The 14,995-nt window shown below is 40.6% G+C and overlaps 1 protein-coding gene across 1 annotated transcript in view; it reads left to right on the top strand.

Moving 5' to 3' along the window:
* LOC122557914 (uncharacterized) overlaps positions 1-14,995 on the top strand; it is a 116,703-nt gene that overhangs the window by 47,424 nt on the left and 54,284 nt on the right. The window contains exon 6 of the mRNA XM_087994025.1: positions 6,624-6,680. Within this exon, the coding sequence (XP_087850151.1) occupies positions 6,624-6,680 (57 nt within the window). The remainder of the gene's footprint in view (positions 1-6,623; positions 6,681-14,995) is intronic.

Genomic DNA, 14,995 nt, shown 5'->3' with positions numbered 1-14,995 from the left:
GCATATGAATTTCTTGTCTGACAGTAGTGAATGTTCAAATTCGCTATCCTGGAGATTTCTGAAGCTTAGGTTGTTGAAAGTATTTGTAGATGAGTTAGATTTTGGAAATACTGGGGAGCTGAAAGCTCTGAGGAGCTGGCACAATCAGGGAGTTGAGGCCTGGGACAGATGAGCCATGATTTTATGGAATGACATCATATTGTGAAATCTCCGCACTGGGTGGCACTGTGAAATTAAGATTACTGAGGCTGAAGTTTTCATTTACAGCTTGAGTGTGGGGGCATATGTGTTCAGTTCCAACTGAACCTCTGTCCCCACCAATGAGAGATCATGTCAAAATGACTTCCAATCACTTTGTGAGTAGCTGACTGTGCTTCTTGACGACTCTCAAGCCTCAACATTGAAGTGCCATCTCACCAGAAGTTGCCAGGCAGTCAGAAGTGTGCATACCCACGTGGTTCACCTTTGTGCACATGTATTTGAACATAGCAGGAGTAGTCCATTCAGTCTGTTGAGACTGCTCCATCATTCAGTATGATCATGGCATCCACTTCAATACCTTTCTCCACAATACATCCATATTCTTTACTGTTACTGGTATTTAGAAATCCGTAGATCTCTACTTTAGACATACTGTGCTTGTTTGTCATTTATATAAATGATTTAGATGAGAATATAAAGGCAAGATAAGTAACTTGATGGATGACCCCAAAATTGGTGCATAGTAGTCAGTGACGAATGTTTTCTTAGATTACAAAGCGGTCTTGATCCAATGGGTCAATGGTTAGAAAAATGGCCTATAGCGTTCAATCTGGATAAATGTGAGGTAATGCACTTTGGTACAATAAATAAAGGGTAGGACTTATGCAATTAATGATAGGGCCTTGGGTAGTGTTGTAGAACAAAGGGACCCTCGGGGATCAGGTACATCATTCTTTTGAAGTTTGTGTCACATATAGCCAATGTGGTTAAAAAGGCATTTAGCATGCTTGCCTTCATTGGTTTGTCCTTTTTGAAGATAGATTTGGAGAGGCCTGTCCTGGAATACTGTATCTAGTTGTGGTCACCCAGTTATAGGAAGGATATAATTAAACTGAAGAGGATTCAAAAGAGATTCACCAGAATGTTAAATGACGACAATAAGGAAAACCGAAGTTGCCGGAAAAGCTCAGCAGGTCTGGCAGCATCTGTGAAGAGAAATCAAAGTTAACGTTTCAGGTCCAGCAACCCTTCCCCAGAACTGACAGAGGGTCACCGGATCTGAAATGTTAACTTTGTTTTCTCTTCACAGATGCCGCCAGACCTGCTGAGCTTTCCCAGCAACTTCTGTTTTTGCTTTTGATTTACAGCATTGGCAGTTCTTTTAGTTTTTACATACCAGGATGTTGCTGGGTATGGAAGGTTTGAGTTGTGATGATTGGCTACATTGGCTGGGTCTGTTTTCACTGGAGCATAGGAGGTTTAGAGGTGGCCTTATTGAATGTTATAGCGTCATGGGAGGAATATATATAGTGTTAATGGTTGGTATCTTTTCCCTAGGATAGGGGATTTCAAGACTAAGGGGCACATTTTTAAGATGAGAGGAGAGAGATTTTTAAAAAGCATCGGGGCAAATCTTTTGCACACAGAGTGGTTTCCATGTGGAATGAACTTCCTGAGGAAGTGGTGAATGTGGTCACAATTACAACATTTAAAAGATATTTGGATGGATACATGTATAGAAAGGTTTGGAGGGATATGGGCCAGGAGCAGGCAGGTGAGACTAATTTCGTTTGGGATTATGTTCGGCATGGACTGGTTGGACTGATGGATCTGTTTCCATACCATAAAACTCTATGACTGAACATTCTCAGCCATCTGGGGTAGAGAATTCCAAAGATTCATTGCCGAAACCATTTCACCTCATTAGGGCCCTCCATTACATCCCTGATATCCTGAAATTGTGCCCCTTGGTTATAGACTTCCATATAGGTAGGACATTTTAATTGTATTTACCCTGTGTATCCCTTGAAGTATTTTGTAGGTTTTGATGAGATCACATTTCATTCTTCAAATTGCTAGAAACCACAGGCCCCATTTCCCCTGCCTTATTTCACATTTCAGAAATGTTCTGCACATTTGTTCCTCCTATCAAAAGTGGATAATGTCAAACTTATTCAGATTGTATTCCAAATCCAAGTCACTTTGTCCACCTGAGTCCTGTTAAAACTGTATATTCCCACTTAGCTTTGTCTCTCATCTATGAACTTGGAAATATTACATTTGGTTCTCATTTCCATACCCAGCAAACTGCCCTCTAGAAGGGCAAGGGTAGAAGTCACACTGGGACGCAAGCTGTATATTACTGTAATCTATCCATCATCCTGACCCAGAAATATATCGCTGCTTCTTCAATGTCACTGGGTCAGAATCCTAGAACTCCATTTCAAACAGCATTGTGGGATTATCTACACCAGATAGACTACAATGATTCAAGAAGGCACGTCACCATGGTGGTTTTATTGGACTAGTATTGTAGAAGGGGAAGGTAAAGGATGAGTTCGAGAAACTAGTTGTAAATAGTTATTGGGTAATTATTCTGTTATACTTTAAGAAATAAAGTTGTTAATTTTAATTTTAAATAGTGACCTTTGGGATAGTTCTTGGCTATCGAATTTTCACAGGTTACTGCGCAGGGTGAATCTTTTCTGTGTTACAGGTTTAAATTAGCGGGGGGGGGGGGGGGGTTACCCCATGTCGTGACAGGTGATTATTATTTAAGTATCCATTTTTCACATCCTTTATAATAAATTCTGCCATTTTCCTGCCTACTGAAAGGCTATCAGGTCTGTCGTGACCCATTTTCTCTCTCCATCCCTTCTTCCGGAAATAATAGTGTGATATTTGTTACTTTTCAGTCTGCAAGAACCATTCCAGAAACTGGAGATGTTTAGAAGATGATGGCCAATATATCCACTATGCCCATAGAAACTCAGGGTTTTGTCAGCATTCAGTTCCACTAATTCTCCCCAACACATCCTTCTTAATAACACTAGTTTCCTTTAATTCCTCATCCTCCCTCTGCTGTTGAATTTTTAATTCTGTTGTAGTGAGGAATGATAATGGGAGAGAGGAATTTGGGTGTGGCTAGTTCTGAAAATATGAGTATTGTGCACAACAGATTTCCTAGACTTTGGAACCAATCTATAAATCCTGGGGAGGAATTGACCTTTGTTCTGGCTGATGGGATATGTAGATCACAGCTCAGGAGTCCCCTTGTTTTTATTCTTGTTCTTTACAGCAACAGTTTGCTGCAACTCTGTTACCAGCTAGTTCATATTAGAGTGTAGATAACTGGTCAGCCAAATACCAGTTTGGACTGCTAGGACCAATAGGTTTTCATGAGAACCACATGGTCACTTATTGACACCAACATTTTATTCCAAGTTTGTTTTTTGTTTAACAAAATACAATAGTCAGAGTATCGTGATTATGATTTTGGTATGCTGCGTGAAAACAGGTTGGTTAAAGGGACAGTGTGCCATAGGAGTAAAAATGTACAACTCAGGCTGTGACAAGATTGTTTTGCATAAAATGGTCTCTAAGTTGTTCTGTGTGATCTCTTCTTCCCCCTCCCCAAAACAGCTTCATATCAGTAAAATAGGATAAAGACTTGTCACTTGTCTGGCAAAATTATCTTATGACTTTTCATCTGTCTGGTGTAGTTACATTGTTTAATTCAACACTATGCTGTCTGATAAAGCATATTCCACTTTGAGATGTTAATAATAGCTATGATAACTCTGTAAGGGTTCAGTACAAGTAAACAATTTTGTAACTCTTATCAGAGTACGTGTCCTAAGAAAGAGCTAGCTCAGTGACCTGATATTTACAGTAGTACGCAGATGTGACATTTAGTCTCGACTGTAAAGGTGCTAAAAATAGAAAGTTTAAGAGGTTGTTTGCAGAGTTTATACTTGCCTTTGTGGCGTTGATAATAGTTAATCCATGCTTCTTCAGTATATTAATGCTTATGTCATAAAAATGCACAATTTTATTATCTTTTATCGCATGGCAACTTATTTATCAAGGAAACTTGTTTATTTAACAGTATGAATATCATTCTTTGGCTTGACTATTATTTGTCCCTGATCCTCCTCGTTTGTTAGAATGAGTTGTTGATTATCTATAATAAACTTATCTGTTGTCCTACCTCATTTGAAAAAGCTGGACCTCCCCTCCATGTAAGTGGGAAATGGGTGTGAAAGTAGTATATTTATTATTAAATCTCAAAATAGTCAATTTTTCTACATTGCTTGCACTTCATTGCTTTCAATATAGGTTTCAATCTTGTGGCCATTGGATAGTGAGCTATCAGATATTTACTGTTACAATTGATACATTGTTTCTAGTGACAACTGAAGATGTTGTAAACCTCTCCCAGAGTTGTATTAAACTCCTAGTGTATATCCTTACATTGAAATCTTCATGTTTTGACAAGGCTATTGCTATTCTAGATTATATTCTGTGAAATCATATGCAAATAGTTGGGATCTATTTTCTTTGCTCTGTTTTCAGAATTACGCCCCCCCTGCCCCAATCAGTCTGTGCTTTTGATCAGGATGCATTTCTCAGGAGTCTACATGACATTGTTTCTCTTTATTCTTTCATGAGATTTGGTTGTTGTGATAAAGCCTGCATTTGTTGCCTGTCTTTAATTGCCATTGAACAGAATGGCTTGTTGGACTGTTTCAGGGGACAGTGGAGAGACTGTTGCATTGCTGTGGGTCTGGAGTTGTATGTTGGGATCACTAAGCAGTAATGACAGATTTATTTCTCAAAAGAAGAATAGTAAAACAGATGGGCCTCTAATTCCCAGATGTATTAATTGAGTTTAAATTCCATGGTGGACTTTGAAGTGCATCTTTTGAGTATTAGTTTGGGCTTTTGGATTACTACTCCAATGATGCTATCACTTCACTACTGCTTCATCTAGCACCTCGGGCAAGGAGTCTACTTTGTGAAGCATACAGAGGAGGCTACGTGGAACAGTTGGCAGTCTTTTGTCTGACGTTCCCATATGTCCATTAATGGTGATATTGCAGCAACATGTTTATCATTTATGCAAGTGGTGCTTTACCCCAGAGATTGCCTCATTTCAGACACCGAAAATGAGGCGCTCATGACTATTCACCCAGTAAATCTCCCACTCAGCGTACACAATAATTTTGCAATCTCGTCTCTTTGGTGATATGCTCCTCCTGTTCACAGTATACCCTCCCCACTCAACTGTTTTCAATTTGACTGTTTTCCCCCCCCCCCCCTTTTTTTTTTGTTGTTGTCCTTATTTCACAGTGAACTGGATCTGTACCTTGCAACCTGCCAATGCTGAACATCTTCAGTGACAGGAACATCTTTCTTGTTCCAAAAACATATTCCTTAAAATTCTTTTCACAACTGCCGTCAACCAGAAGTATGAACTCAACATTTCATCCTTTTTCTCTGCCCGCCACATCCTTAAAACTTAGATTTGGTTGGAATATGAATTTTGAATGATGCAATATATTCTATTTGCTAGTTCGCATCAATCCCATCACTTTCAAAACTGCCAGGATCACATCTTCACTTTCCATCCCCCCAACCTCCCTCCTCAAAATAAAACAAGTTTGACCCATTTGCCCTCCGACCTAACAACACTCCTCTTTTTAAGGCCTCAATTATGTTTATTCAAACTTTCAAATATGTTCCCTCTGAACTGTGTCCATTTGCCCTGAAACTTGCTGTTTGAATTCCTTCAATTTAGTTTATTCTTTCAGCTGGCCTGAAATCATGATGAATGAGCTCTTTCGTTCTGATGATCCCAGTTTTCTGTACCACCCACTTTGCTGCACAATGTGGTTTACATTACACTGTACTTGTTGCGCCACCTAGTTTTGTGCTGTTGCCTTTTGCATGTTTTTCTCCGTCTGAACAGAACGTGTGCATCCCATGTCTGTTCTCCCTCCCGTATTGCAGCTTTTAGTTTAAAATTGTGAAGGACAAAGGCACATCATTTGGCTTCAACTAAAAGTGCTGTTCACTGCCTCTTGACTTCTCTGATCGTTTGCTCATGCAGAACAGCTACTTTCAATCTTATTATCTGTTGAAACTCCAGAAGGAGCATTAAATGACACATCACATCCTGTCTGTTGTCAAGAACACATAACTTTCACTTTTATGCTTTGATTGGCTTTTCTCCTACTTCTGTCCATGCTGCTCTTCCTGCATCCCCACTATCACTGTTCTACCTGCCTTCATCACCACCATTTAAACTATTCCAGTGCTTTCTGACAAGTCTTTGATTCTCCATCTCTTTGATTTCAATTTGCCCAAATGTATTTTGCCTTTGTCATCTTCCACAACAGAAAGTTTGAAATTCTACGACAAACCCTAACAACTCCATCTCTAGGGGCTCTCCTTTTCTACTGCATGTGTTCCAGTGTCTTGTGCTACTCTGAATTTGTAAAGGCCATTGAGCTTGCAATCCCTTGTTTCTGAAGGGCTTTGGAGAAATTGTATGGAAAAGGTGCGACCTAACTGAATGTTGTTCATTAATAAGAGCTATACTACTTGTATGTTTGATTGTTTTCTATCTTATTTTTCAGATTGACCAAATTGCAAATATTAGAGCTACGAGAAAATCAGCTGAAGATGTTGCCAAAGTAAGAGCATTTCAGTATTTAATATCAGTTTGTTATTTCATTCCTTTCATCTAAATTTCATCTTTTATTAGTTCATTTCAAATCATCATTAGCAGTTTTTAAAAACCTAATTACTTCTCCATCTTTGGTTACCATCTGTTTATGGAGTTCTGAGTTGTTCACTGGTAGCCTCATGAAGAGAACTGTCTGGGAGGAAATATTTCAGTGGTGCTTGGCAGCAGAATTTGCAATTCCACAATCTTTATTTGCTATTGCAGCTGTTTGCGTCTGATAGGCTTGTAACTTCTACAATTCCTGCAGTCGAAGGAAATTGGAGCAGGAGTAGGATATTTGGGCTTTTCAAGTTGCTCTCTCATTCAATATGACCAAGACTGATCATCCAACTCAGTACCCTGTTCCTGCCATCACCTCAAACCGTTTGATTCCTTTAGCCCGAAATACAATTTCGAACTCCTTCTGGAAAACATTTTAATGTTTTGGCCTAACTGCTTTCTGCAGTCGAAATTCCACTTGCTCACCATTCTTGGTAAAGAAATTTCTCCTCATCTCCGTGCTAAATTCCCTATCCTTTGGACTGTGATTCCTAATCTGGCCTCCCCAGTCATTAGGAATATTCTTCCAATGTTTACCCTCTGTAGTCCTGTTAGAATTTTAAAGGTTTCTGTGAGAGTCCACCCACATTCTTCTTAACTCCAGTGAATATGGTTCTAACAGATCCTGTTTTTCTTCTTCTGTCAGTTCTGTCATCCAGAAATCAGTCTGGTAAATCTCAGTTACACTCTCTCCATAGCCAGAATATCCTTCCTTCAATAAGGACATCAGCATAGCACACTAATCCCAGGTGTGGTCTCACCAAGGCCCTTACTTGAATTCTTGCCTGTACTCAAATTCTTTCACTATGAAAGCTATCATACCATTTGCTGCCCTAACCACCTGTTGAACCTACATGCTTGCTTTCTGTGACTAATGTATCAGGACAAGTGTGGCGCTGGAAAAGCACAGCAGGTTCAGGCAGCTGCCTGACCTGCTTTGCTTCTCCAGCACCACCCTGTTCGACTCGACTCGGACTCTCCAGCATCTATAATATTCACTTTCTCCCCGGACACCCAAGTCTTAATGCACCTCCCTCTTTCCCAATCGATCACTATTCAGATCCTAATCTTCCTTCCTGATTTTATTCCCAAAGTAGATAATTTTACATTTGTCCATATTATACTTCACTTGCCATGCATTTGCCCACTCACTCAACTCGTCAAAATTACACTGAAACATCTCTGCATCCTCCTCACAGCTCACCCACTCAGTTTGATGTTGCCTGTAAACTTGGAGATGCAACATTTAGTTCCTTGATCTTAATTATTAATATATGTTGTAACTAGCTGAGGCCCTCACACTAATCCCTGAGGTACCCCACTGGTCACTGGCTGCCACTCAGGAAATGATTTTTTTTTTCCCTAGACTTTGTTTCCTGTCTGCCAGCCAGTTCTCCCCCAAGTCAATACACTACCCCGATCCTATATGCTTTAATTTAACATTCTGATCTCTTATTTGGGACCTTATCAAATGCCTTCTGGAAGTGTAAATAAATTGCATGTAACCGATTCCCCCAATCAATTCTAGGCAGGACATTCTCTCAAAATTCCAATAGATTTGTTAAGAATGATTTCCATTTCATTAATCCATACTGACTCTGTCTGATCTTGTCACTGTTTTTCACATTGTTGAAAGCTTGGCTGTTAAGCAATAGACTCTGTTGTTTCATCTTTTGTAATGAAACCTAGTGTTTTCCCTTCTATTGATGTCAGGCTCTATAATTCCCTGTTACCTCTCTAACTCTTTTTGTGAATAGTGGGGTTAGCTACCTTTCAATCCAGAGGAACCCTTTCAGTGTCTCTGCTATCTTGGAAGCTGATCATGAATGTGTCTAGTATTTTAGGACCACTTCCTTAAGTACTTTGGAATGTAGATTGTTGGCGCTGGGGATTTGCTGACCTTTAATCCCATCAATTTGCCCAACATCATTTCCCTACTAATATTCATGTCCTTCAGTTCTTCTCCCTCACTTGACCATGTGTTACCCAATATTTTTGGAGTGTTATTTGTGTTCTCATTTGTGAAAACAGGACCAAGATATGCATTCAATTAACTTTTCTCTTTATTTTCCTTTCATAACTTCCCCTATTACTGTTTGTAAGGGGGCCAATGCTTGTCCTCACCAATCTGTTTCTCTTCACAAACCTCGAAGTATGTTCCCCACAATCTTTCTCTCCTACTGTATTTTCCCTCTCTTAATCAATCCCTTTGTCCTCCTTTGCTGAAATCTAAATTACTCCCAATCTTCAAGTCTGCTTCTTCTGGTTAATTTGTATGCCGCTCCCTTGGATCTGATCTCTATTTCCTTCATTAGCCATTGCTGGCCCACTTTCCTAATGCCTTTTGTTTTTGTGCCAGACAGGAATGAAAAATTGTTTCAATTCATCCATGCATTCTTAAAACGCTTGCCATTGCCTGTCCAAAATTATCCCTTTTAAGTAACACTTCCCAATTCCCTAGAATCAGCTCACATGTCATACCATCATCATTTCCTCTTTTTAGGTTCAGGACCCTAGTTTCAAAATCAACTCTGTCACTCTCCATCTTTATTGAGGAATTGCATCATATTATAGTCACTCTTCGCCAAGGGACCTCACAAAGTTAGATTGTCAATTATTCTTTTTCCATTACACAGTACCCAGTCTAGGAAGTCTAAAGTAGTCAGATTTTAGGACACAGAGGAAAGGAGTTGGGGTAGCATTGCTGGTTAAAGAGGACTTTAGTGTAATAATAAGGAAAGATACTAACTCTAGATGAGGTGGAATTTGTATGCATAGATGTCATAAGTAAACATCAAGGGGCAGAAAACAATAGTATAGCTCTGTATGGACCCCAAAACTGCAATGGCAATGTTTTGGAAAGCACAAAACATCAAATCTGAGCCACAAGCAAAAGAAAGTACAGCTGTAATTATGGGTGACTTCAAGCTCCACATAGATTGGGCAAATCAAATCAATAACAATGGCATATAGGAAGCAAGTTTATCCCCCAATATGTTCATCTAGAAAGCCATCTCTTATACACTCCAGACTTGCTTACTATATGCCATTGTTATTGATTTGATTTGCCCAAATCTATGTGGAGCTTGAAGTCACCCATAATTACAGCTGTACCTTTTATTGCTTGTGGCTCAGATTTGATGTTTTGTGCTTTCCAAAACATTGCCATTGCAATTTTGGGGTCCATACAGAGCTATTTTATTGTTTTCTGCCCCTTGATATTTAATTATGACATCTATGCATACAAATTCCATCTCATCTAGAGCTAGTATCTTTCCTTATTATTGCACTGAAGTCCTCATTAACCAGCAATGCTACCTCAACTCCTTTCCTCTTTGTCCTCAAATCTGACTATTCTTGGCTATTCAGTTTCCATCCCTGTCGCCACGTTTTCCCTAATCCCAACTATATCCCATCCATTTTATATCTATTTGCAATCAACTAATTCATCCATTTTGTTGTGAGTGCTGCATGTGCTAAGACAGAACCTTAAGTATTGCTATCTTAACATTTTTAGTCCTGTTCACATTATTTAGCACTATGATTTGAATTTTATGCCAAGAACTTCTCTTATTTCCAATTATGCCTTTTGTTTTTGCCTGTGTTTCTCTGTTTAGGTTCCCATACTCCTGCCAGTTTAGTTTCCACTCTCCCAAAATGCTCCCCAAGGACATCAGGCCTGGTCTTGCCCAGATGTAACCTGTTCAGTTTGTACTATTCCTGCCTCCCCAGAACCAGTGTCTCAGGAATCTGAAACCCTTCCCTTTGCACCATTTCCCCAGCTACATATTAATCTGATATATCCTGCTATTTCCGCTCTGACTAGTGTGGCACTGTTAGCAATCTGAGATCACTGCCTTTTGAGACCATACTTTTTAATTTGTTTCCTCATTCCCAGTATTCTGCTTTCATGACCTCATCCCTTTTATTATCTTTGTTTTTGCTATTTATATGTGCAATGACAATTCACACTCCCCCTACAGAATATTCTGTGGAGACACTGGGACATAGCACCTGCAAGGCATCATACCATCCTGGAGGGAAACATCTATCTGTTCCCTTTACAATGGAAGGGCAAAGCAAATGCAGACAAATAAATAAACACCATCTTCCCCATCACCTAACTCCCCACCATCCAAACTCCAGAAGTTTGTACTCCATCTCAGCTGCACTCATTTGCTGTTGATGTCGCTGTTTGAGTATGGACCAGAAAAGTGCAAAATCTAACCGAGTTAATCACTGTTTAGCTCATTGCAAGATTGTAAACATGGATGTTCAATGTAGATTGGCAGGAAAATGTCTATAGTTAAAAGCACCCAAAATTTAATGGCTAAGTGGAAACCCAAGCAGCATATTGCACTCGGTCAAAAGATTACTCGAGTAATTCATGTAATTCCTTTGAAGAGTTTTGGAGCGCTGGAAATAAATGTTATGCTATTTTAATGTAGAGATATGTCCTTGATGGGGCAATAGATTCACTCATCAGTTTCTAGCTAAATATAATGAGTAAAACATTTCAACGGTATCATAATTTAAAAAAAAATATTGTCCTTGTGAAAGTAGTGGTGAGTGGCATGGTTGCTCAGTGGTTAGCGCTGCTGCCTCACAGTGCTAGGGACCCGGGTTCAATTCCAGCCTCGAGAAACTGTCTGTGTGGATTTTGCACGTTCTCCCCCGTCTGCGTGGGTTTCCTCCGGGTGCTCCGGTTTCCTCCCACAGTCCAAAGATGTGCAGTTGATCAAGCTAACTTGCCCATAAGGAGTGTGTAGGTTAGGTACATTAGTCAGGGACAAATGTAGGATAGGGGGATGGATCTGGGTGGGTTACTCTTTGAGGGGGTTGATGTGGACTTGTAGGTCCAAAGGGCCTGTTTCCACAGTGTCGGGAGTCTTAATTCTAATTCTAAAAATTCTAATTTTGAAACGTTGCAGTCCAGCTTATGTTGGTACATCCACTCTATTGTTTGGAACAGTATTCTCGGTTTTCACCGAGTGAGAGTAAAGGAATGATAAGAGTTCTGTGTTAGAACGGTGCATGTCTAAAAGGGGAACTAGCAGAATTAGTGTTCCTATGCATCTGTTGCCCTTTTTCTGTAAATAATGAAGGTTGCAAGTTTGGAAGATGCTGTGGCAATAAGCTTGGTTTGTTTGTACAGTGAATTCTGTAGCTGGTACTTTCAGTTGCCACAGTGCACTGATGGTGGTTGGAGTCCCAGTTAAATGGTCCTAACTTGTACCTTGATATCCCATGGAGTGAATCCAGTTGGTTGAAGACTGACCTCGGTGATACTGTGGACCTCAGGAAGAGGCTGAGATAGATCATCCACTCAGCACTTCTGCTGGAGAGTGTTTCTAGTTGCTTCAGCCATGTCTATTCCACCGACATGCTGGGATCCCCCATTATTGAAGATGGATATTTGTTTGGTTGACTTTTCCAATTAATTGTTCATTGTTATTCACAATGGCACAGGGCTTTAGATCTGGATTGTTCAATGCTATTTTCCACTTGCTTCTACTGCTGCTTGGCATTGTGTTCTAACTTAAGTGCTTTTTAACGCCTTACAAAATTTGCATTTCAATTCTGTTGATATGTACTTCATTATGTAGCATGTTGACTCTTCACACATAGTATGAGAACTAACTACTCCCAAGTCAGGCACATCCTGCCTCCAAGTAGAGAGAAGCTTTTATGTCCAGCTTTTCCATTTTCTATAGTGGCTTATTTTTCTGTGTTAGGTCCCAAGTCTAAAGGTGAGCAGATTATTATTAACCTACTGCACCTTTTTGCTTTAAAGTTTTGAGATAGGTTTTAAGAGTTACTTGGATGATGTACTGAATGGTTGGTCTTGTTTCATTTCCTGCCCTAAATTCAAGATTTTCATTAATTGCCTTTATGTTTACGTTGACTGAATAGTGACCACGGAATTAAACCGGAACTCTAGTTTATTTTAATAACAGCATAATGCCAGCATTTGTTGCGCATCCTTAATAGCTGTGCAACTGAGTTACTTAACTAGGCCACTTCAGAGGGTAGTTGAGATTCATGTTTTGGACCTGGAATCATATTTAATATAGTAGATGTCCCTCCCTGAGGGCGGCACGGTGGCACAGTGGTTAGCACTGCTGCCTCACAGCGCCAGAGACCCGGGTTCAATTCCCGACTCAGGCGACTGACTGTGTGGAGTTTGCACATTCTCCCCGTGTCTGCGTCAACCGTGTCCCCGTGTCTGCGTGGGTTTCCTCCTGGTGCTCCGGTTTCCTCCCACAGTCACAAAGATGTGCGGGTCAGGTGAATTGGCCATGTTAAATTGCCCGTAGTGTTAGGTGAAAGGGGTAAATGTAGGGGTATGGGTGGGTTGCACTTCAGCAGGTCGGTGTGGACTTGTTGGGCCGAAGGGCCTGTTTCCACACTGTAAGTAATCTAATCTATCAAATGAAGAAAAACACAAAGTGAGTGCAACTGGCTTTAAGAACTGCTATCATTGGAAAAGAAAAATGCCTGCAGCTTCTTTCTTTCACTCTGTAATGTCAGCTTTAGTCCTTGAATCCTTTTCTTTGCCTTGATTAATTTCCAAGCACAATAAGAATAACTGAGCAATGCCCCATCTCTGGCATTTAGCATTATGTTTCTGAATCAGCCTGACATGCTTTGATCTGTTTTAATGGATCTGTGTTTTTTCTTGCTCATTCACATGTGTCTCTGGTAAGGTCTGAATTTGCTGTCCATTTCTATTACCATTGAGAAGGTGGTGGTGGTGGTCGTGAGCCATTTTCATGAACAAAGCAGAATGACTCCTTAAGCCTTTAGAGAGAATAGTTCAAAACCAGCCACATTGCTGTAGGTCTGGAGTTAACTGTAAAACTACATTGGATAAGGATGGCAGATTTCTTTCCCTAAAGCACGGTGGTGAGCCAAATGTATTTTTAGGAAAATACAGCACTTTCACAGACATGCTTAATGATGAGAGCCGTTTATTCCAGATTTTGTTCATTACGTTTAAATTTTCCAGCAATCATGTAGAGATTTGTACTTCTGTCTCCACATAATTAATTAAAGCCTCTAAATTAGCCTCTAAACATCACCACTTTGTTGCTACAGTGGAACCTCAATTATCTGGCATTCGATTATAGAACAGAGAACAATACAGTACAGAACATGTCCTTCGGCCCACGATGTTGTGCCGAACATTTGTCCTAGCTTAAGCACCTATCCATGTACCTATCCAATTGCCGTTTAAAGGTCACCAATGATTCTGACTCTGCCACTCCCACCGGCAGCGCATTCCATGCCCCCACCACTCTCTAGGTAAAGAACCTACCCCTGACATCCCCCCTATACCTTCCACCCTTCACCTTAAATTTATGTCCCCTTGTAACACTCTGTTGTACCCGGGGAAAAAGTCTCTGTCTACTCTATCTATTCCCCTGATCATCTTATAAACCTCTATCAAGTCACCCCTCATCCTTCGCCGTTCCAATGAGAAAAGGCCTATCCTCGTACAACCTATTCTCCCTTCCAGGCAACATCCTGGTAAATCTCCTTTGCACCCTCTCCAAAGCTTCCACATCTTTCCTAAAGTGAGGCGACCAGAACTGCACACAGTACTCCAAATGTGGCCTTACCAAGGTCCTGTACAGCTGCAACATCACCTCACGACTCTTGAATTCAATCCCTCTGCTAATGAACGCTAATACACCATAGGCCTTCTTACAAGCTCTATCCACCTGAGTGGCAACTTTCAAAGAGCTATGAACATAGACCCCAAGATCCCTCTGCTCTTCCACCTTACGAAGAACCCTACCGTTAACCCTGTATTCCGCATTCTTATTTGTCCTTTCAAAATGGACAACCTCACACTTGACAGGGTTGAACTCCATCTGCCACTCCTCAGCCCAGCTCTGCATCATATCTAAGTCGCTTTGCAGCCGACAACAGCCCTCCTCACTATCCACAACTCCACCAATCTTCGTATCGTCTGCAAATTTACTGACCCACCCTTCGACTCCCTCTTCCAAGTCATTAATAAAAATTACAAACAGCAGAGGACCCAGAACTGATCCCTGCAGAACTCCACTTGTAACTGTGCGCCAGGCTGAATATTTACCATCTACCACCACTCTCTGACTTCGACCGGTTTGCCAGTTCTCTATCCAACTGGCCAAATTTCCCACTATCCCATGCCTCCTGACTTTCCGCATAAGCCTACCATGGGGAACCTTATCA

Source organism: Chiloscyllium plagiosum, unplaced genomic scaffold (assembly GCF_037043375.1).
Source record: "Chiloscyllium plagiosum isolate Xiang-an unplaced genomic scaffold, Cpla_swu_hap1 HiC_scaffold_2, whole genome shotgun sequence".
NCBI lineage: Eukaryota > Metazoa > Chordata > Chondrichthyes > Orectolobiformes > Hemiscylliidae > Chiloscyllium > Chiloscyllium plagiosum.
Note: the sequence above shows the minus strand (reverse complement) of the source record. Positions and strands in the feature narration are given on the sequence as shown.